General features: G+C 31.9%; 1 protein-coding gene and 2 pseudogenes across 1 annotated transcript; 2 read left to right on the forward strand and 1 right to left on the reverse strand.

Moving 5' to 3' along the window:
- The first annotated feature begins 2140 nt into the window (after positions 1 to 2140).
- On the forward strand, positions 2141 to 6757 carry LOC131066183 (protein WHAT'S THIS FACTOR 1, chloroplastic-like; annotated as a pseudogene).
- Positions 6758 to 19958: 13201 nt separating this feature from the next.
- On the forward strand, positions 19959 to 21363 carry LOC131066172 (uncharacterized; annotated as a pseudogene).
- Positions 21364 to 23943: 2580 nt separating this feature from the next.
- Positions 23944 to 24889, reverse strand: LOC131859173 (receptor-like protein kinase HSL1). Its single transcript, XM_059212734.1, has 2 exons — positions 24471 to 24889; positions 23944 to 24391 (listed from the first exon to the last, which is right to left on the reverse strand). The coding sequence occupies exons 1-2, from the start codon at positions 24887 to 24889 to the stop codon at positions 23944 to 23946; spliced, it is 867 nt and encodes a 288-aa protein (XP_059068717.1).
- Between the last annotated feature and the right edge of the window lie 1119 nt (positions 24890 to 26008).

Raw genomic sequence — 26008 nt, forward strand, 5'->3', positions numbered from 1 at the left:
TCCATGTGGGATGTAGGCAAAGGAGTCCATCTGTCTATCCCTTTGTAAGGTTTTTTTTTAAGGTAATATAATGGGTACTGCCCCCTAGGCAGAACTTGCTTAAAAAAAAACAAAAAAACAACAACAACAACAAAAACATAATAATAATAATAATAATAATAATAATAATAAATAAATAAATAAAATATTTGTATGGTTGTTAATTATCAATTTTGTAAATATTATTACATAATATATTTTAATTTTAAATTATGTTATTTAAATCTAATTTTAGTAAAAAAATTATTTACTTTCTTTCTCCTTTATCAAAAGTGGTTTTGGAGTAAAATTAAACTTATCTTTTCTAAGTAATAAAAAACAATACTATATTTAACATAAAAGATGTTATATTTTATTTTAAAATAATAAAATCTTTAAAAAATTGATTAAATATTATAATAAGTATATATTTACATTTTAAATTATTTATTTTATTCTAAAAATGACAAATTAATTTGCATAAAATAAAGATAATAATATTAATTTTGAATAAATAAAGTTTTTATTTTGTATTTCACTCTTCAGCTCTTTTCAAATATTTATTCCTTTTTAGCAAATATTTAGAATATGCAACTAACAAGTGTATTTAAAATTATTTTTTAACTAATAATGTTTGTGCTGAGGCTACATTTGTTGGCATGCACGACATTTGCTGGCAGACATTTGCAAATATTAAATGCATGTTAAATGTCTTCATTGAATGAATGTTACATGTTTTATGTGTTTTACAGTTGGATTAGTCTAGTTTGTATGTAGTGTTTGCCAAAAATCCTGTGGGAGGTTAAAAATCATTTCAGAAAATAGTGTGTGAGCTTGGATATACTTTGGAAGGAGGGTTTGTAGTTTTGTAGCTTGCAGATACTGGCTGGTAAACGAGAGTGGAAACTGTAAGATGCATTGACAGTCATCAATGTTTCTTTGTCTTCTATGTATTTTATTTTTGTTGTCTTTGAAATATAGTGTCTTGTAAAATCTTCAGAGCTCATGGGTCAGGGCACTGTGTTGAGGAATGTGAGAGAAAAGCCTGAGGTCTTTTGTCAAAATGTGAATACTTCGTGCCTATGAGGTTGCTCTGCCATTCCTTAGCCTAGTGCCCTAATTCGTGGGGTCTGAGAAAAGGAGAACAAAAATCAGGAAAGCAAATTTTTTTGACATTTTGTTACTCTTCTGTGCTTGGGACATGAAATTTGATGTTTTTTGAGTGATACATACAGTTTGATGTTTTCACTGCGCGTTATTTTGTGATGATAATGATATAGACTACAATATGTCTTCTTGTGGCAACACTGCTTGCAAACTAAGCTTGCAAACTGTTCTTGTCTCAGGCTTTTATAAACGATTTCTGTAAGTCAATCTATTTGGTTGGTTCTATATTCTTCCATGTATATTCATGATTTGGGTGTATCTAATATTGTTTACCTGCTGGTCTATATTTACAGGGTTCTATTATAGAGTCATCTTTCATTCTATGATAAACCATTCTCTCAGATGTCTTTCATTTTAGGACGTTCTCTGCTGTAGGTTAGAATATCTTTTGATTTGGGTGCAGAAGCAAATTAATATCATAATTGTTTAATACAAAAAATCATTTCTCACATAAAACTTGCTACTGATTTGAGTGTAAACGAAATTGAGAATGGTAGGCGAATCGGAGTGAAGTGCGGAATGACAGGAATTAGTCAATTCATAGCCTAAACCTGCCATTTATACGATTCAGATTAATCCAAATTAGGGGCTATCATGGCGTTAAGGCAATCTGATGCATGGGGTATCAATATCTTGTAACGACAGGCATAGACTAGTTTGCGTAGCTGTATATATCTGTATTGGGAAATCGCGTTGTGGGGTACATATCTGTCCAATTGCTGACACCAAAGATTCGGGTAGATTTAATGAGTTTTTTAAACCCTGGCTTGTAGGAATTGTTTTCTCGTTCATGGGCAGCACACTTAGGGAAATTGTACCAAATAATTATTTTGAGTGAGGGCGGGTGTTTTAAAAGGAAGAGGCTGGCAATAACAAATTATAAGCGAATCTTATCAACAAAGTTACACAATTACAAAGAAATTTAAGTGTTATTTTTCAAAACGAAGATATTCAGTTTCTCGAGTGATGCCTTTCTGTCAATCAACACTCTCTGGAAGTTCAGCTTGAAAAATGAAGAATGGCTTACAGGATAGCAGTTAATCTTAAACTGCTTGTGAAACCACTATCAAAAACATCTATTTTTGGAAACAATCCAAAACCCCTTCCTTTTGTTGGAAAAACCCAAAATTCATGGATCGGAAGGGCGTCATTATGGTCAATGAAAAAGGACCCTGCACTGGAAAAGGCCTTGAAAAGAAACCGACGGTGGACAATCAACAATCAGCTGAAGAACATTCTTCAGAGGTGCCCACAACAGTCTGCTTCAGTAAAATTCCTGCAAAGAAAATTCAATTCCCTCAACATCAGGCAAGGTAATGTTCTCAATTGGCTCAGAAAATACCCGTCTTTTCGATATCTATACAGAGAATCTCGAGATATATTGCAAGTTTACAAAGAGAGTGCGACTCCTGATAGAGGAGGAAGAAACCCTAAAAGAGCAGCTGGAGCCTGTCAAGGCTGAAAGATTGGCTAAAATACTCATGTTGACCTGGAAAAAGAAATTAAATATTGTGAAATTTAATGACCTAAGAAAATACTTTGAGTTACCCGATGATTATGTTCTGAGTATTGTTCCCAAGTATCCGGAGCTTTTTAGGGTTAGTGATTATAATGCCAGGAAAAATAGCTTAGAAATTCAGCTGGTTTCATGGAATCCTAGCTCGGTTATTTCTGTTGTGGAGAGAAGAGCTGAGCAAATGATACAGAAAACAGGTGGGGAAAATTTTGTGGAAGTGCAAATTTTTGTTGAGAAAGTGTCTAATTTTCAATATTGAGTTTTTTAATTTTATTTATAAAAATAATAATTTCCTTATGATTTTATACTGTTTAGCCTATTGGTGAATGTTAGTCGCTGATTCTTCCTTAAAACAGGGCAGAAGCTGATGCCTATGTTTGAGTATAGGATATCAGAGGGTGATAATAGTTTACAGGCGGAAAAGTTTAATAAATTTCAGGAAGCTCCATATATTTCACCATATTTTGATTGTGAGGATTTGGAAGAAGGATCTGAACAGCATGAGAAAAGAACAGTTGGGGTTATTCATGAATTGCTTTCTCTGACAATGTGGATTAATAAGATCCTGCAGTATTAGTGATGTTTGACTCAAGAGAAGTCAAAATGAATCAGCTTTGTACTTTCTCTAAGTTTCATCATAATTTTGAGTACAAGCATGAAATCCAGTCTCATTTGCAGGTTAAAGACCTCATATTAATAACCGAATCTTTTTTCTACGTTTCATGTACAATCCACTGACATTTGCAAGTTAAAGACCTGATTCAGAATAACCAAGCCTTTTTGCTAAGTTCTGGCTAATCTTTTTAGCCATGTCTGAGTCAGTTTGGCCTCAGTCTTGAGTCGAATATCTTAACTACTATGATTGATTCGACCTCAAAAAGTCTATATTTCTACGTTTTCAAAAAAATTGAGCTAATTAAAACCCATGTTGTGGGGAAAATTTAATATGATATTGAAAATTGAATATAATATTGTAAATTCATTTTAATACAGCTAGTATGCTGCTCATGCGGGAACAATTTGTATTCTTATACTGGAAGGCCTTCGTTTAAAATTATATTATTTCTACAAAGTTGAGGAACATTTTTAAGAAAAACTATTCTCATTTGATGTCGTTATATTATTGTTAAGCTGGCATTCATTTAAGGTGTTTCTTCTTTTCTTGCTAAATAGAAGTATTATGTTAGGCATAAAAGTTCATAATAGCATATACATAAAAGTGCTTACAGGATAACAAGTAATTTGGCAGGGAGATGGGCAATCCAACCACCAAAAGAAGGTATATCCCTTAAACTATTTATCAGATCAAAATATCATATAACAAAGTACCACAAATGACTCACCATAGAGGCAGAAAATTGTTCCTTAACTTGAACCACATGTTTTTTATGCTGTTCTGGCTCTTTCTCAGGCTTTTTATTACCTTCCTGGGTTTTCATCTTCCATTAAACATACCCCGTGATTCATGACAAACGATTATTATCATTTATTGACATTCTCCATGTTATTTTTAAGTATCTCTGAGTTGTCCAGAATAGGTTGAACAATTTTCTTAACTTTACTTATGTCCAAAAATCAAATCTGAAATCTGCAGTATGGATCAACATATCTTCAGAACTTTTTTAACTCTAATGTTTTAGACTAGATAATTATCTCCCAATTCTTAATCCATGGTCCTAATGCTTCTATAGTAATAATTGTAAGTAGTTAAATCCAAAAATCAGGCAAAAAAGAAATGTGAATTGCATGATACATACCTTTTAAGGTCTGGTTTGAGCTTGTTAACCCACCTTAAGCGGCATGATTTTCCAGTACGAAGAAGCAAGCCTTTGGCACCAATGGAGTTCCAGTCCCTTGCTCCATACTGACTTACATACTCTATCAAGATTTCATCCTCAGGCATCCATGGCCCTTTCCTTAAAACATCCTTTCCACTGCGACTATTATGAATATTGCCATTCCCCCTTTGATCAGTCTTCATCTTACTTACCACCTCTGTTGAAGGCCTTAAATGCTTCTAGATTTCTCTGCAAGTATTTTTCTTTTGCAGTCTTTAGCATCTGCGTTTGAAAACCAGTTATGATGTACGAATTTCACTGTTTACTTTCTAAGAACCCTGAAGAGAGGCAATTATGAATTGACTTTGTCGAGAACCACTTAAACTGACTGCAATTTGAAAGATTCACAACGTGCCTCCGAGATAACAATTCTTACAAATTTCTTCTAAAATAGGATATCAAAATTTACTAATATGATTTTCTCTCCATGTGCATATTTTTTTCTCAAATTCAAGGAACATATTATTATCCAAAATTACATAAAGTAACAGATCAGATAAATCCTAATTTTAAACCAATTAAGCTATCATGTACTCAACTCCTAACCAGTAATTTTAGCAGTTAAAAAAACTTTCAAGACATTATTTGGGTATTTTGGACTGTGGCCATAAAGTTTCTTTGCAATTGTGTCATGTATTTGTAAGAAAATCCAAATTTTTTTATCTTACATTTCCTCTGATCTTTTATAATTTGGTTTTTCCAAGCATTGATAGCATGTAACAATTCTTATACTAATAGTCAAACTCTACTTTCAGGCTAGCATTTTATTCACGTAAGTAGATATTTAAGTATAAGAATTTTGTATAGGTCAAGAGGGCTTTTATAAGTATCCCGAGTTAGTTCCGAACTTTCTTACTCAAATTTACCATTCTTAATGATTATGAACATTATTTACAATGCTAGAATAGTGGCATAACTTGCAAGAAACCAAGCTGATTGGTTTCATAGGTAACCAGTTAAATACTATCAAAAAAATCTATTGTATTTTTTTGTATGATGGTCAGATGTTCTGTAAAATTTTGAAATATTCTATTATTATTCTTCTCAGTAATTATGAATACTGATATGTTTCTCCTTTTGTCATCAATCGAAAAGGAAACTATTAATTACAAATAGCGGCAAAATTTGAGACAAGGAACAAGTCTACTAAATTCTCAATCACCATATTACAAGGTATGATTTTTCATTCATTTTCTATTCCTTATAGTTAGCAGTCTTTAGATTGCTTTCATGTTGCAAAATCAAATTTTAAGCAAACAACTGTATTTTGAAACTAATGTTTCATTGTTTCTTGAATTTGAAAAATTACTATGATAAAATCTGGCATGTTAAAGTCCTTGTGGCCTTAAATTTTCTTTACAATTGTGTCATGTATTTGTAAGAAAATTCAAATTTGTTTCCCTTGCGTTTCCTCTTATCTTTTATAATTTGGTTTTTCCAAGCATTGATAGCATGTAACAATTCTTATACTAACAGTCAAACTCTACTTTCAAGCTGGCATTTTATTCACGTAAGTAGATATTTTAGTATAAGAGTTTTGTTTAGGTCAAGAGGGCTTTTGTAAGTATCCCGATTTTAGTTTTGAACTTTGTTACTCTAATTTAACATTCTTAATGATTATTCATTATTCACAATGCTAGAATAGTGGCAGAACTTGCAAGAAACCAAGCTGATTGGTTTCATAGGTAACTAGTTAAATACTATAAAAAAAATCTGTTGTATATTTTTAGGTAACTAGTTAAATACTATCAAAAAAATCTATTGTATATTTTTATATGATGGTCTGATGTTCTGTAAAATTTTGAAATATTCTATTATTATTCTTCTCAGTAATTATGAAAACTGATATGTTTCTCCTTTTGTCATCCATAGAAAAGGAAACTATTAATTGCAAATAGCAGCAACATTTGAGACAAGGAACAAGTCTACTAAATTCTCAAACACCATAGTACAAGGTACGTGTTTTCACTCATCTTCTATTCCTTATAGTTAGCAGTCTATAGTTTGCTTTCATGTTGCAAAATCAAATTTTAAGCAAACAACTGTATTTTGAAATTGATGTTTCATTGTTTCTTGAATTTGAAAAATTACTATGATAAAATCTGGAATGTTAAAGTCCAATATACATTGATATTAAATCTAGTTACGTAACAATAGAAAAAGAAGATTGCTTTCCTGGCAATTATATCATAGTGGCAATGTCAATTTTGTCAACTAGGAGAAGACATCACACGTAGGGAGAGTTCTTGTAAAATAAAATAGAAATTATATTATATGAAAAAATAGTTAGTGAACAATAAAAAACAAAGATCAGTTTGCTTACAATTATATCATTCTAACAATATTGATTTTGTCAACTAGGAGAAGATATCACAAAAAGGAAAACAGTCTCCTAGTAACAAACAAACAAAATTTACAACTTCTAGCCACATATACATCATACTTACACGATCTCATTTGTTTAAGACAACAATTGTCCATTTATCAAAAAAATGAAGAGATGAAGAGAGCAACTAGACAAACAAAAAATAGAAATTATTGACATAGACAATTATAAGATTACAAGCAAACCTCAAATTGTCAGCATTGACAATGTACTGTAGAAAGAAGAACTATATAGAATAAGTGCATTTACATACAATATTGGAGATTGCCTGTTTGACTCATTATCATACCTACTAAACCATCAGTACACATCAACGCAACTGCGGATCGAAACCATTGATTACTTCTTAAGTTGCCTTGCAAAAGGTGAAATAGAAGAAATCAACTCATTTAACCATGAACTAAATCCTCAAACTCTATATGAGTTACACAAAATACAAGATCCTGAGACATACTTTCAAAGAATGTGATTAACAGCAAAACCCACTACAATTGGCCAAGAGAATGGATTATGGGGAGACATATTTTGTATATAATGGCTATCCAAGTGGCTAAATATACAAATATATCTTTGGTCAATGTCCACAGGGAAAAAGTACTACCATTCCAATCCATCACCAAATAGAGAATCGTATTCCATCCTCTTCCATGATGCAAATCCACTTGCAGGACATTTTGAACCACTTTTAATATTACAAACACAAAATCTGCAATTCCAACAAACCATAACAGTGAGAGATGTCAAAAAATCTATCAGAACTAATACAAAGGATGAACTAATAAAATTTACAAAAAGGCAAAGGCCAGAAAATAGTAACATGAGCACAAAAAACAAATGCCCAGGAAATATCAACACAACTACACCTGAAGAAGACAATGGACGAAAAAGAAACTCCCAACCAATATTTTCATTGCGCCAATTGAAGAAATTGATTATAAGTACCAAAGAACATGAAACAATGGACCTAGTAGAGCCACAAAAAGTCGAACATATAGATACAATCTTGAAGTATGAAGATCAACAACAAATGCAAAACAACCATAGACCAATATGTTCAAGTTCAAAAAAGAGGAGAACATTATCGCCAATACAAATTTTCCAAACTGCAATCCTAGACACACCAAAACATGCATGTTCAATTTGCCAACTACTATGTTTCAAAAAAGACATTAGAATTTTCCAAGAAAAACAAAAACATACATACAACAAAATGCTCAAATCCAATCATGTTGTATTAACAAACTCAATTTGTCACAAATGCCATATTGCATTAAAACAATCAATTACACCTAAGTATGCTACACCACATAATATCTGAACCAATAAACCATTGCAGTATGTACAAATATTAACACAACTAGAAGAATGCCTTATCTCACTCAGAATTGCATTTGCCCAAATTTGGGAACTAGGATACAAAAGATCTCAAATGGGATTAACAGGCTCTATCATCAATGTTCCAGTTAACATGAACATTATACAAAAAGAATTGCCACAATCAGTTAGCAATACATCAACAATTGTTGTATCTCTAAAAAGATGCTTGGAATATAAAAATGCATTCCAAAAAGGAATGGTGCGACCAAATATGGTTATGCAAGCTCTTGACCAGTTAACAAAAACTACATTGTACATAATGGAAAATGTTGAAACAAACAATGATTGGAAACAAGCTCTATAAAGCAATGATGAAAATGAAAAAAATGGTGAAATTATTGCAACTGAAATTGAGTCAGAAAGTGACTTAGAACAAGAAAATCCATCTGAAACTTTGATACATGGATTCACTGTGTCTACATGTATACATAGAATGCAGGATAAAATCATATAAATTGCACCCACACAAGATAATTACCCTATTGGAATCTTTAAAGATAAATATGCTAAGGAAATGAACTTTCCTACACTTTTCTTCGGCAATCCGCTTGATGATGACATTGTCAAAAGATTTAGCTACCAAAAAATTGCACAATGGGAATTGTCAAATTCACAAAGACATTTCGCATACCATACAACCAACCTATTTTTCAAAACCATCAAAATACTTATACAACAAGTATTGTCTACTATGTGGATTAGAATCCGAAAAGGTCAATTGAAAGGTAGAAAGCTACTACCAAAAGACATCAAACATAAACCAAACCTAGAAAAATTGCTGAAATCAAATATTGGCTATGTTGACTTCAAAAGAATAAGAATATCACCTGACTACATACACCAACTAAAGAAAAATGTGTTTGCAATGATACGCCAATTAGGACCACCAACTTTTTTCCTCACTTTCACTAGTGTTGAACATATTTGGAATGCTTTAATAAGCACACTTCAAGAACTCCACAACATGCATCAATCAAAATTACAACAAGAAGAAGCTTACAACATAAATCAAATAAATAAATTTCAACTCATCAAAAGAGATCCAATCACTTGTGCACGCTACTATAGACATAGAATAAATCCACTGAAAAAGCTAATTAGTACAGATGAATCTTTTTTTGGAAATGTATTGGACTACTTCTCCGTAACTAAATTCCAAAAATCGAGGCAATGAGCATGACCATTTTTGATATGGGTAAAAGATGCACCAATTTATAGAAAACATAGAAATTCAAGTATTATAGAGTTGATTGTTAGGTACATTACTTGTGCAACTAAACACCTAGAACTTACCATAGCCATACTACACAAGCATCATCATACAAAACAATGTAGGAGATCAAAAAATGGAGCTTGTAGATACAATTTTCCACTCCCACCAGTACAAAAAAATATGGTACTAGAACCACTAACAGAAAAGAACGAAACCATAATCTCAATCGCCAACAACATTTTTTCAAAATTGCAAACAACAAACTATAACATTTCATTCACCTTCTAAATGTTCTTAAATGAACTAGACATTACCAAAGATGAGTACATAACTGCTTTGAGGTCTACAATCCATAGACCCACTCTCTTCTTACAAAGGAATCCATCAGAAACATTGAACAATAGCTTTGGGAGAAAAATCCCACAGCTTTGGAAAGTAAATACAGATGCATAATTTGTGCTTAATGTATATGCTGCAGTAATGTACTGTAGCTCATACCTGGCAAAGGTTGATAAGTCAGTGACACAAGCATTCAAAAGAATATGCATAGAGCACCAACAAGACAATATTGATGCAATAAAAATGACAAGAAAACTTGGAAACATCTTTCTCAACCTACAACAAATGTCATCACAACAAGTTGCTCACATTATTCTATCACTTTCATTGAATTATAGCTCAAGAAAATGCATATTTATTGACAAAAGATCTGACAACAACCATACATTTATATTGAAACCTGTCGAACTATTAAATAAGCAACCAGATGAGTCATAAAATGTAATCTGTAACTCTTTAATTGACTACTACATAAAACAATCTCAAGCAATTACACACATTTGTCTTGCAGAATTCGTCTCAAAGTACAACAAAAAAGGCAACAAAATCAATGCAAAGACTAAACCAAATGTTATACACTTTGTCAATTTCAACAAACATACTAATTTAGAGAATCATTGTAGAGAACAATTACTACTCTGCGTGCCTTTCACAATAAATGAGCATACATTGAAGGGTGAACTCACAATACTGGTTCCCACTTTTTGACCAACTTTGACACTTATATGAATATTTTGAAAAAAAAATTCACTTTCCGACACCTATAACTTTTAAACCGTTAAGAATTTGAAGATGATATAAAATAGTGATTTTTAACATCTTGTTTGTAGATTCTAAATACATTTTTTTCAAATTTGTTTGAATAAAATTTTATTGATTTTTCCATCTCCCTCAAAAAGTAATTTTTTATAGCAAACAACATTTTTTAAGAGTGATGTGTATCCCGAAACACATAATTTCTTTTCTATCAATGATAAAAACTTTATTATTTTGAATTTTGGTTTGTAACATCAATACCCGGGGCATGCAATTGGTTTGATAGTGATATGTTGAATATTATTCATTTTATTATGTTTTGAAGTTTGACTAATTATAATTTAGATATAGGTGTACGTTTGAACACATAACTTGTTCTATATATATCAAAATTCAATTTCTTTTTTTTTGTTAGAAAGAAAACATCAATACCTAGGGCATAGATATTTTTCAGATTTTTTTTGAATTAGTTTACTATTTTTCCCAATGCATTGAACAAAGAAGATCATGTTCAGTGAAAAATCTACATTCATAAGAAATAAAATAAAATAATATTAATGAAATTAAATATATTAAAAGTTATACTATTTGGAAAGCTTATAATAAGGACTAAATACTTTAAAAAAAAAAAATTTAAATGAATTGATATGACCCCCCAAAAGCTAATGTAAAATTGATTTTTTATCAGCATTTGATAGATGCAAAGGAGACTCCATTGCAAGTATGATTTAGAAGTAGAGAGGTTTTATCCAAGAAATTTTGATGTAAGAGCCTTTGATTTAACTCTCTTCAATTAATTACTTAAAATGGGACCTCTTAAAGCTTAAATCATTATATTTTCTAAAAAATGTATGATTTCAGCAAAAATCAAGACATACCAAAAAGTGGGAACCGGCTTTGTGAGTTCACCCTGAAACAAAATGTCAATACATGGGAAGATGCCATTTACTTAATGAAAAAACAATTCAAAGAAACTGTACAAAGTTTACATACAATATAAATGCTGCATGGGGTGACATTGAAAAAGCTATTCATGAAATTAACTATGAAGACAATAACACTCATACCCAATCCTCCATAGGTGAAAAAAGTAAACAAAATGAACAATATGACATGCATGAAGATATCCAAACCATACATTGCAACAAAATAAATAACATAGCCCCCAATGCATTCAAAATTCTCAACACCCACAAATTATGGACAACAATGACTATTACAAATTGAGGCAAATGTTAAACAAGGAACAACAAACAATTGTCAAGGACATTATAATGAAAAAATTAAAAAACATCAAAGCTCCATTTCACTTGTTCTTGATAGGGGGAGCTGGAACTGGAAAGACTTTTATTGCAAAGGCCATTTACCAAGCCCTTCTTCGCATCTACAATAACTCAATTAACAATGATACAAACAAACCAAAGGGCCTAATAACTACATTCACAGGAAAAGCAGCATACAATATAGGTGGAACAACATTACATTCAACATTTCACATACCTTTCAACAAGTCAGAATTTGTTCCACTAAACACTAAAACACTAGATGCAATGTCTAAGCATTACTATCAATTACGTGTACTTCTTATAGATGAAATATCACTAGTAGGATCAACATTTTTAGCTACATTGACAAACGATTACGTGATATAATGCAAACGCCTACTGTATACTTTGGAAATCTTGATATAAATTTTTGTGGTGACCTTTATCAGGCACAACCTGTACTTGACTCTATTGTACCAACTTCAATAGAGCTAATGCCTTACAATTTTTGGAAAGACAACATAAAATGCTACTCATTAAAAATAACAATGCAACAAAAAGACGACAAGTTCATCTCAGTCCTCAACAGAATTAGAATAGGTCAACAAACAGATGATGATTTATAGTATCTAAACTACTTTTGCTTCCACCCACCACCCATTGCCCCAACATTCCCTTTTTTATTTTATAGAAGAAAGGATGTTGATATCCATAATAACAATATGCTATCTATCATACTTGGCAAATTAATAGTATTAAATGCAATCGATGAACAAGAGGAAAACAACAATGGGATTTGTCTATACAACGATACAACTTCTCTACCAACACAAATAAACTTAAAATCAAATATCCTCATAGAAATCTTCGGAGGCAACTACAACACACAAGACGGCCTGGTAAATGGATCAGATGGAATATTTAAAGCATACACAAAACACTAGGATTTTGATATTATTTAGATAAAATTTAATGACTCAAAAATTGGACAACAACAAAAGAAAAAACTATCACCTTTTTATGTCCAGCACATTGATAAAGATTGTGTGCCCATACTTTGAGTCGCTAAGCCCATACAGAAAATATTAACGAACGCAAAAATTATTATTCGAAAATAGTTCCCAATACAAATAACATGTGCACGAACCATATATCGATCATAAGAACTCATAATGCAAGGTCTAGCAATGAAGTAGTCACATATGAAAACACAGTAAATCCTCTATACATTGTACGAGATTTCGATATTGACATGTGCAATAAAAACAAAACTACAAAAATCCTTCTACATCAAATGCAACTACACAAATTGCAATTTCTATTAAACGAAGCACACAATCTAAACAAACCATTAATAGATCACATTTGGTCCAATTCTAATGCAAATATATGTTCTATATACAAATTAGAAGCCTATTGGACTGATCACCTTGCTACTTTCATAAATATTCATCATACCCAACACAATAATATCACCTAATACTATAATAAACATGTCACCAACCACAACCACAACCCACCCAACTAGAAAACATTATACAAAAACAATATAGTCTTATATAATCCAATCCAAAATTATAATTATAATATTATAACACAACTATTTGTTCACTTTTTTAGTAGCAAAGCAATGGACCTGAGCGCAAGCCTTGCAAAACAAGCTCAATTGAAGCAACAACAGTCAAAGCAAGAACAAACACCAAAAAGGTAAGCACATAGCTTAATTTCTATTCAACAAATATTTAAACTCAATTTCCCAGTATAAAAACATCTTATTTTATTTGCTATAGATCAAAAATGAAAACACAAAACTGTATGTCAATTGAAGATTTGAATGCAAGAAAAGCCGGAAACATTTTTGAAGGTGTGCTTGTAGTCTATAAAGCAACACTAGACAAAGTGAACAAAACATGCGAGGTTCTACGTGCAGATCTAACAGATTTGAAGGCAAAAATGGCAATTACATTAAAAGTACCCAGTAATCTTGTCCAACAATATGAAAACAAGATTATTCCAGGATCAGGAATTTTTACAACAGGATTTCAAATCGCTGCAAAAACACACTATGATCATGGAGATTGTGACTGTATATTGATTTTAAAATAATCATCTATGGTAGAGACCAAACCAAGTATCTGTAATCAATACAACTTCATTCCGGGTACAACTATCAAACAATTACTCACAAGCACAAATTAATATGCCAGTGGAACAATTGGTGCATTGGTTGTTGCAACAAAGAAAAAAGTTTTTCAATACATGATTGAAATCAAAGATGGCTTCACTGACATGGACAAGGCAACAGTATGAAACTATCCTCATTCTTCCTTACATAATCTTCTTTATTTTTTACTCTCTTTTCAACAAAACTAATTTTCTTACTGGTAAACAACTGCTATTACATCCAAATTTTGCACAACAATACTTAACAATTGAAGAGAAACTCAAAAGAAATGAAATCCTAGAAATGTTATTTAGAAATGTTGTTAAAAGATCAGATTTAAAAAACACACTTCGGACAAGTTTATCAACAACTATATGGACATTGAATGATAAAAGAATAATTGAAAGACTCAATGCACTAGTACATACAACATTTGAGGTACTTATTTCCACACTATTCTACTCTTCAATTTATAATAATTTTCATTCCTCTTGCTAATAGTTAAACTTATCTTGTAGGTTCATGGAATCTTAAAAGTAACAAATCCTTTTTCGAATCCATTTCATGCATATTGCCCCAAATGCAACTATAAGTTCGACGACTAAGGAATGCTTAAAGAAGAAACTACCCATTGCACAATATGTGATAAAGATATCAGTTACAAATACTCTCTCCATCTTAGCACAACTATCACACCTGACAGCAATGAAACTATCCATCATTCTATTGAACAACCAATAATCCAACAACTTCTATCTGCTCTTGAAAACAAGACCTATGAAGACTACATCAAAGATAAATCAACAATAATGTTTATGCTAAGAGACTTTACAATCACAGGTTGCTTTAGATTGAACCAAAACAATACCATCACCGAAGCCAGACACATTGATGAATAACCGGCAACTGCTATAGAAAGGTAAATACAATACTTTTACACCTCTTCTATTTCATACATTTCTATACATTATGACATTTAATACAATACTAATTTTGTTACATCAATCCAAATACAAAATCTGCAGGGACATCATCATCTAAAGCAAAAGAATGATGCATTCTACTTGCCATAGTCATATCGTCTTCAAATTATTGTTTTTAAAATTATAATCTAGACTAGTTTTATATACAAAGAACAGTAAAAAGTCATTTTTTTTTCTCAATCGAAGAAACATAAATGCGTAATTACTTTAAAGTCACCAATCGGCTCAGACAACTATTATGTTTTTAATAGTGCTACTATCAACACCTCTATATGTATTTTGCACTTATGTCTTATCAAAACTAAATCATTCTAGCTCTGCTATATCTATCATTATCATTGTTCAATACTTCACATTACTTGGCACACAATAAGCACCTTATAGGTCACATTATTAGATATTTTGGTTGTTTTCTCGAGCTCTCATGATAATTCATACTTCATGAAGTTTTGCTTTGCCATAAATACTAGCTTACCTATGTGGACAACTATTTCTGTTATTTATAATCTTTGATCATTATTTAAATTCCTATAGTTTCAATATTTATACATTTTTTTAAAATTTCAAGATTCTTTATCCACAAATAATAATATTCAAACCAACAATCAAAATTTATTTCTTTTTGCATTGTACAAAAGACATTTGAACACAACTATCATGTTTCATAATACTTCTTAACCAATTTTATTCATGTATTCATATCAAAAATACCATGGTATACATTTTATAATAAGTCTATATTCATGCATTTTTTTCATTGCATACTGCACATACATATCATAAATTGATGTCTTTTCCTTTTACAATTCTTCTAACCTACATTCACTACCCCCAATATTACTTGCATTTACAAGTATACAATAAATAAATTATTCAACTTAATAAAACCCTTGCAACAATCCATTGTCTTTCAATTTTGTCAAAAGAAATCATATTTCTTCATACTGCATTGTTAATCTGTATGAACAACAAAGCAACATTTTGGGTTTAAGAAATTGTGAGCAATATATAGAGATTTGTGCGCTCTATTCAATTAGTTGCCCTACAGCTAGGAGCAATAGAAATTACTTCTTTCAGCAAGCAACTGATGTTCCTAATCTTCCGGTATCTATACAAAAAGAACTTCAAGCAAACTATACGCAAGTGAGTTTACAAACATAAAACATAACCACCTTTCTTATAATAGTTTTCCTTTTGTTTGTATCACCTCTGATCAGTTAGTTTGCATATCTAAAGCCCAGGAATGTCTGAAGAATATGGTTCACATGATTCATGCTTGAGCATCCGACCAAACTGAGTTTTCTGAACCATTGTTCATCTGACAAAATCTGGAAATCAACAGCGAACAGGTGGATCCATCAGCTCAAGCAATTGAATCTTCACACAACTATGGCTAGACTCAAGGTTAGGTTTCCCTTTGTTTTATTTTATGGATTTTTGCAATGTTTGATTGCAAGGAATTTGCCAATGGATCTCACAAATAACTTTTATTGTTGAATCCATGCATACTATGGGCAATAAATTTCACTATGATGATTATAATAGCTATGCTTTTAAATATTGTGCTTCGTCACTCTGATCTTGAGCCAGATCCAGTGCTAAAGAGTTTGCTACTTAGCATGCCCTAGAGGGAAATTGTAAGTTCTTGTCATTTATCAAGTAACCTTGTTGCCGTTCTTTTTTCAGAATCAAAGCAATATTGCTCTCAATTTCATTCTAATACCACAAACAAACAGTATTCCATGTCTTGCAAATGCATGCTGAAATTATTCAGAACTTCTTTCAACCTAAATTGTTTTCTCTACAGATCTTTTCAAATGACACTAATAGGAATATAGCACAAGGGAAGTGTGCAAGTTGCATGCTATACTAGTAAGACCATTTGGCAAGCACTTAAACAACTAATGCATTTTACTATGTGCATAAATTGTCGATGTGGGATTGGGTCTTTTATGTAATCAATTTTTGCATTGGTTATAACACACAAGCTATTCATGGTTGAACACCATTTCATTGGCTATAATATATTGACTGTTTATGGTTAAACAACATTTTATTGGCTAAAATGTATTGGATTATTATGATTGGATGCCATATCACATGCTACAATATACTCGTTATGTACAATTGAACATCATTTGATCCCAATTATGATTTCACCACTAATTGATCAGTCTTGGTTGTAAAAATTTAACAGCTTGGTTCTTCAAACCACACAGAAAGAGAAAACTTTGCACTTCAAAGCATTCCCAACCTAAAAGAAGCCCTTCCTCACGTTTGAAAAGATGATGTTAGTTTGCTGAGGAACGACGAGATGAAGATAGAGGTGGGCATGTTTCATTAATCTTTAAATTTTGTTAACAATACTATGTGTGATTACTCATCTAGCTTTTCCTACAATTACTGATTGCTTATATATTTTTGTGTTCAAGGTCAATATGCGAATTTTCCAATGCCAATGCGACATTCAGCCATATGGATAATGCAAACAACATACCCAAAGGTATAGCTTCTCTGCTATGTGATGGTATCTTGTAATATAGCCTGTCAACCATATTAGTTAACAGGGGAGACAAATTCCACAGTTTGTATTGGGATACAAATATAGCTGACTTTCCTATTTAGGTTCCCTTGAGTATTAGGGAATGGCAACTTAGACATTTCATTTTTAGCTATCTATTTTTAATTTCTTTGATATATTTGGCAATTTTAGCAATTTGATCTAGCTTATAGAACACAACAGATTCATAGTCGTGCCTTTGACATATGCTTATTTGTGAATACTATCTGCAGCAATTCCAGCTACGTTTCAGACCAAATCATATATACAAGTGACCAGATATATAAACGTACCTTTTTTGTGGACACAAGAATAAAAAGAATAAAAAGTAAGTTTTCTTAAAGACTATGGTTCTTTTCACATCCTCAAATTTCTTTAATCTTCATAGGCAAATACATATCTCCATAACATTTTTTAGCATTCAGAGATTATTAATTAAATGTTGCAGATGCAATCAGACACACTGGTATTGCATTGTGCACAAAGGAAATTTTTGCATAAAGAATTCTGGTCTACTCAGAGTAAAACTTCAATTACTCATAATTTCTACATTTGAGCTCCTAAGCAACCTCACCCTTCAACACCTCTGTGTAACAAATATGCAACAACCAAAAAATATATCCAGGTACATGCACTTATGAATTTCCAGTTATTCCTATTCTATTTCTACTTAATTATTTTCAGTTCAAGAATTCCTTCCAGACATCATCAAACAATGGCGTTCATTTTATAAAAGTTTTTTTGTGCATATAGATTTTAGGGGTCCACAATATTGAGTTTTCCACACTGAAATGGATGGTACAAATTGAAATTATTGCCTCGGCCCTCCCCTTATAAACAAAATCATACTTAAATCGATTTCAAACTCAGGTACAAAATTACAGTTTTTCGAAACCTCTCCGAACAAATATCAGTCTCTATTCTTTAGTACACAATATATTCTAGTTGTAACCAAGGTGGACAAAATTCTACACAGAAACAACGTGAAAGATGTGGAAATGCAGGTACCTAACAAGGCATCTGCCATGGAAGAACGCCTGTCAACTAAAAAACATCCAACCAAATGTCATCCCATACTAAACAGAACATTTTCGGTTCAAGCCGCTGATCCATAAACTCTGGGATTTACAAAGTCCGAATCAAGCTCGCCGTCCAAGTACATTTTCATTATCCAACTGTTTAAAAAAATGCATTTGATTTAATATCTAAACTGGGTATATAAAGTTTTTCTCGCGAGAAACTGAAAGTCTGTACCAATTATACAACTTCAACAATCGTTAGAATCTTAACCCTGATAATGTTTTTGGATTGGCTCTGAAATTTGCTTTAGCGAATATATTTGATTCAATTTGTAGGATGCTTATAAATTGGCGTCTTTTAAGATTCTAAAGGTCTGCTGCTTTCACCAATTCTACAGTCCTAATTGTTGTTGAACTCTGACATGAATCAAGGGTTTGAGTTCCTGTGAAATTCTCATTGATTCAACTTCAGAAATCGTTATCAATCGGTTTCTTTCAAGAGACTAAAAGCCTGCATCAATTTTACAACATTTGGTATTATTAAACACTAACCTCAATCACTTTGTTGGTAAAATTCTCTTTGTTTAACAATTAGTATAACTTTTGGAATGGGTATAACTTGGGGTTCCTTCAAGAGACAAAAAGCCTGTTCGAACTCCACAAACGTAGTTGTGAAATTGCTATCTCAATTGGGTTTTGGGTTGGTAGTGAAATTCACATTGGCTAATACATTGGTTCAGTTCCTGAAACGGGTATTATCCATCCTTTAGCGACTGAAAGGCTGCACCAATTTTACAACCCTAGTTTTGGCTTAACCTGTTACAATATAAGGCTTACCTTTTGTAGTAAGTCGCAACAGTGACTTGGTGGTGTGCAATAATTTTATTTGTTATCAGTATTTGAATCTTGCATCGGATCAGTGTCACATTTATTTATTGTTGGTTACATCTCTTAAACTGTATATATGGAGACGGATCTATTTGTAACAGACATTTCAATATCTAATATTTTACAGTATAATATTGTGTTATTGTGTGTATGCCTTATTTGTGCTTATAGCCCATTCTTAATATGGTATCAGAGAGGGATGGATTGAAATTTTTTTTTGAGCATTAGGTTTCTGGTAAACATTTATTGGGTATGAATTAGATGTTAGTTTTGGTGAGATGATTTGTCCTGATGATAATGAGATTATAATTCTACAATGTTTTTTGTATTAATGTTGTTAGGCTTATCCGGATTTAATTCGGGGTTCTCTCAATGTGCTTGGGCTTTGTCAAAATTTTGTGAGTTTGATATAAAAAAGTTCTAGGTCAGGAACTGTCTCATTAATTGCCTGTAGATTTCAAACAGAGGCAGAAAGGCAGTCCATTTACCTCCTGCATTTGGATGGGTAGTCCTTAGTGCTCTGGCATACATTTTTCTCAATTTCTTGATGGCTATACAGGTTGGAAAGGCCAGGAAAAGGTACAAAAAACATTTTCAAAGATTTCTTTTCGACATACAAATACCTAGATCATGTGTCTATAAATAGGCCTTAAACTATGCCCTGTTTGCAGTTATAACGTTCCATATCCAACCTTGTATGCAATTGAAAGTGAGAATAAAGATGCCAAAAAATTTAACTGCATCCAAGTTACTCTTTATATTTCACAAGAAATAAGATTGTCTCAGGAGAATTGCTTGTTTATTTTTCCTTTAATTTTCATGCTTGTTTTCCCTATAGCTTGTCTTTTATCCCTATTGCATTTTGACCGAATATTAGTTGTATGGTTCAGCGAGGACATCAGAATTCTCTGGAAATGATGCCAGTGTTCTTCCTGCTTCTCATTTTAGGTAGTTTACAGGTGCTGTATCAATGTATTGTTCATTTTATTCTTTGAAAAACTAGAGAGTAAGGCTGAATGGGCATCTCCTTGAAATTGATAAATCTGTTTTCTTTAGTTTTCCTTTGATTAAGGGCAATGGCTGTTGATTTTCATTTATTATATTCATGATTTGATTTTTCTATTTTCGAGTAAGTGTGACTTGGGGGAAACATTGTTATCGCTCTGTTTGGTGTGTTTAAGTTCAAACTTTAATAAGGTGGATGTCTAGAAGTTGCTCCATTAATCTAGTGAGTAAGAAAAATATAGAACTCCCCATGCTTTAGTTATTTGGATAGCATGACATTTTGAAAGAACATTATTTGTATGATTGCATCTTTATTATAACAGTAAATTGCCTTTGTGTATTGCCAATTGCAGTACCCTGTTGTCTCATCCATTCTTGGCGTCTTTCATTGCCTAGCATGATATTCTTATTTCACAGGCTATTCAACTCGTGAACCTCAGAATAGATTGACTTATGGGTATGTGTCAACAACCATGTTTCAGCTAAATTTGTATAAACTCTAATATAATAGCTATGTAGCCTTGAGATTGCAAGCCTTTTGAATTCTCTGCTCTTTAATGTTTTCAGGAAATTCAACTTTTTGGCCATCTTGGGGTTGATGCTCTGCACTCTATCATTGACATTTGGTCTTCTTCTTAAAACTCCTTAGTAGCAGCAATTTCTCTTTTGACTCCATCTAGATTTGAAAGGTTTCTAAAGAAAAGCAGGCATCAACTTCTTAAGGGAAATAAATTTGACATAGTTACTTAACTCTACAATCGTAGAGTTTTACAATAGAAGTAGCTTCTCTTCTAACACCTGCGATATCTGAATGATTTACACTTTACATAGAAAGCAACATCTTAAACTTTTTTAATGAGAAATGATTTTAACATTGTAGCACTTTCACTTTTGTTGATGAGATGAATTATATTTCTTGAGTATTTGAAATTCAGACATTGGATCATTTGGTGCTTAGAAGTTTTCCTTTTTCTTTATATGTGACGGTGTATTATAGGATTTTGCAGTGGGGCATTGAATATGGTTCCACGTGTTGCAACAGCTGTAATTTATAAGTTTACTTCTGTGATCAATATGGATAATTTTCTTGTTTATATCATTTGCATGATTGGAATATACTATTATACAGAGATGTTTGATTTCAATTGCATGCTTGGACTATACTATTTTTATTAAATAAAACTTATTTTCAATTTTTATAAAAGAAAAATATTAATTAAATATTAAATAAATGATTATATTAAAAAATTAGAAAAACATTTATAAAGATTATATTTTAAATCATAATAATAATTATTTTAACATTAAATATAATTTAAATCTTATTCTTAATTTATTTTTAAGTCTAAAACTATTGCTCATAGTAACCCTAACCCTTATGCTAACGATCACCTTAAGTTAGTTTTAGAATTAGACTAATGCTTAAAGTTAGAGTTACAAATAATGTTAATATGTAATTTAGAATATATATCTTTATTTATTTATTTATTTTATAATTTTAATAGTCAATTGTATTAGATTGCATAGAAGATACATTATGATAGAATATAAAACAAATTAATAATAACACTTTCATTTAACTTCTTGTTGTATAAATATTTTACATATTATATTGATTTCACGGTAAAAATATATGCAAGTAATTTTTTGTAGTAATTTGTATTTTTCTTAAATAGAAACATGCATTTATATTAATAGTAATTGGTAATTGAGGTTTTGTTTTTAATGTAGTTAGATGCCACAGTCTAAATCTTTACAAACTCATCAAAGATTTGCACTTAAGTTTTACAAAAGAAAATATTTGAAAATAATTTTTTAAAAAGTTAGTTTAATTAATATAATAAAAATGTATTTTAATGTATGAATTATTATATCTATTAATAAACAAATCAATTTTTTAAACGATATTTAATTAATATTGATTTTTATAACGATTTTTTTTATTAAAATATTTTGAAGAGAATTTTTTAAAGATAATTATTTAAAAATGAATAATGACAAAGTAAGAATTTGTAATTTTAGATAAGATTTCAATTTTTTTAACTTAATTTCATTTTATAATTTTTTTTTAAGCAATTGAAAGATTAAATTTATAAATTAGTTTAATCTATATATCTTGATTATAATTGTTAAAGATTAGAAAGATACATTTTTTGTTATATGTATGTTATATTTTTTTAATATGGTAATTAATAAAATTTTGTTAGTTATTAAAATTAGATTCTTTTAAAATGGTAAATATTTTTTAATTAATTTAATTTAAAATTATTATTTTGTAAAATTTTATTATTGGGGATAATTTTGTTTCTAAAGTGATTGGTTCAAATACACGGACCTTAGGAAAAATTGTTACTAGCATGGTTTTAGGTTTTCCACAAATTTTTTTTATCCATTTACAAAACTTCCAATGTATATAGTGACATGATAACTCAATCAACATATTATATAAATTTTGTAATAAATTTTTAATTTTAGTTGAATTATGGATAAAATTTTCAAACATTATTATTTATATTCTACTAACACTCATTTTTAATAATTAGAAATAAATCTTTTCAACCATGAGAATATTTTAACCAAAATTTGGTAATATTCATTTTCAAATATTAAAAAGGAATTTAAATTCAATTTCTCTCTATTTTTTATACCCCTATCTGGATATCCTTCTATCATAGTGCCACATGTAGTTTTATTTCTCCATCTATATGTAGCTATGTCTTCCTCTTTATCTCTATCCATTACTCTCATTCTTCTAATGGCAAGAACTTGACGCTTTGCATCCTTGTTATATCATGAATTCAATACCTTCCTTTTAAAACTAGATTAATATTTCGCATGAAAAGTAAAGCACCCAACTTTAGACTTTTTATGAATAATAAGTGTGAAACAAATCTGATGAGGTGGTATCCAATCACGTTACTCTCCTTCAAATTGCGGAGTATATACGATCCGTCTATTTCTGTGGAAATGAATTTTGTCATTTTCCACGACGGCGTGTCAGTTGGCTTCCTGCGAGTCGAAAGACAAAGACAAATGGAGCTCAAAGCCACGGCTACTATGAATAAAGGGGCCACGAATGTAGCGTTAAATTCCGACCGCCGCATAGCCTTCGGTTGGCCAGGAAGCCGTGTTTGTAAGTCGACTTGTCTAGACCATCAGGAATGCGTCCAGACAAGTGATTGTTGGATAAATTGATATACATCAGTGAATCCCATTGTAATTCGGAAGGAATGTGTACGGACAAGTCATTGTGCCAAACAGTCAAAGTGGTTAAGCTTCTCAGTTTATCAATGCCTGCAGGAATTTGCCCAGACAAATTATTTTGACTGGGATCGAGTACTTGCAAACTCGAAAGATCCATTAGATTGGTCGGAATTTGACCAGACAAATTATTGTGACTGAGAACAAGTCCTTGCAGACTTGAAAGATCCATTAGTTTGGTCGGAATACTACCCCGTAGATGATTGTGCGACATATCCAACCAATCCAGCTGCGTCAAACTGCCGAAGGAATACTACCCCATAAATGATTCTGCCTACAATCTTACAGTTTTCTAGCCCTATGTTCCGCAGTTGCCTTGAATTCCGAAGCTCTCTCGTTACGACACCAGGTTGCAGAGCATTATTGCCAATATCGAAGCTAACCAGAGACTTCAAATTCCCGGGAACTTCAAATGTCCCATTCAACCTATTGTGGTCGAGGAAGAGAGCTTCAGGCTTTGACAGCATTCCAAAGGTTGGAGGAATGGAGCCACTGAAATCATTATAATCCAGGTACAACTTCCTCAACTCGCTCAATTCGGAGATACGACTGGGCAGCCTTCTAGCAAACTCGTTTCGCGACAAGTCGAGCTTCCGCAAACGCTTGCAACGCAAGAGGCCGTCGGGGAAGGAACCGCTGAAGTTATTACTAGACAGGTTCAACTCTCTCAAACTCGCTCAATTCAGAGATAGAACTAGGCAGCCTTCCAACGAACTGGTTTGACGACAGATCGAGCTTCCTCAAACGCCTGCACCGCAAGAGGCCGTGGGGGAAAGAACCGCTGAATTCATTCAATGAGAGAATCAACGTCGTTAGATTAGGAAGGCTACATATAGCAAATGTCAAGTTGCTAGAAAGAAAAGGAACCGTGAGATCAATTTTGGTATCGGTGTTGAATGTATCACAGGAGATTCCACTCCAACCACACGGAGTTTGGTGAGATTCATTCCATCCACTCAAAATATTAGTTTCTCCCCAATCTGCCTTTTTAATTTTAAGCAGAATTAGGCCATCCTGGGAGAGGGAAGCGCAGGGTGGAAGCAAAAGAGAAAAAGTGATAATGCAGGGAAAGAAAGCGAGAGGGAGCGGGGCATTATTGCTTGAATATGCTTGAGCAAACGAAAAGGTTTTCATTGCAGAAAATGTCGGTAAAGCTCATTCGGATTTAAGGCTCCTCTAATTTTCTTGTTCGAAGAGCGCGTGAAAAACCAACTACGTTGTTATGAGCTCATCTCGGCAATATTTCAAACTCAGAGCCCATTAGTCACGCGGTACTCTTGAGACATGTCAGCACTTGAATTTGTCTGATTGTTTGTCTGACGTGTCATCATTCTAAACAAATTATTATTAACATTGAATTGATTTCCAAGTCTTTCATCAAGTTTCATTCAAATGTATTGAACAAATAAAATATTTTGAAATAGAAAAGCCAAAAGAAAATCGAGAAAAAAAGAGAAATATTTTTATTTATTCGATAGATAAATTTAATAGTATTTTGTTGATTTCTTGTTGCTATACAATAGTATGGAAGAAGAGAAGAAACCCTATGCTATTGCACCCCTGTTTTTATCTTGGTTGTTTCTACGGCATCGTGTATTTACACACAATGTTTGAGAGTATCAACCAGTCAAACAATGAGAGCGTGTTATCATGAATTCTATATAGCCCACCAGAATTGTCTCTCACCTGAAAAAAAAACAGCGCTTTCCCTAACAGAATTTTCGAGTGAGCGCATCTGAAAACAAATTTTGAATCCCCTTTAAAACACGTCTGAATGTAGCCCTAGATCTTGTTAACTGTCAGTCTATTGAATCAACAACTTCAGGGAGATTTCTTTTGGTTCGTCTGATTTCAGGAAAAAATTGCTACGGTAGGGTCTCGTAAAATTTCTTAGCAAACTCTGCATATTTATTTTCATCGACATCGTTAACCCAAATCTTAAGGTTAGTTACTTGCTGATTTCAGTGACTTATTTTTTTATAATATGTGCACGGTTAGATTATGGATCCCTAAAATACCATTTTGGTTATTGTTCATCTCACTTCAATTTTTTTTGATGCGGTAGTATTTTGTAATTTTTCCTGCACACTCTGCCCATTTATCTCTTCAACATCGTTAATTGCACATTTCAGTTTGTGTGTAGTCTTTAGGTTAATCACTCGCCATTAGTTCAGTGAGTTATATTTTTAGAATCTATAGATGGCTGGATCATGTAGGGAAGAGACGATTTCCACAAGACAACAAATATTTCCT

Source organism: Cryptomeria japonica, chromosome 10, assembly GCF_030272615.1.
Source record: "Cryptomeria japonica chromosome 10, Sugi_1.0, whole genome shotgun sequence".
Taxonomy (NCBI): Eukaryota; Viridiplantae; Streptophyta; class Pinopsida; order Cupressales; family Cupressaceae; genus Cryptomeria; species Cryptomeria japonica.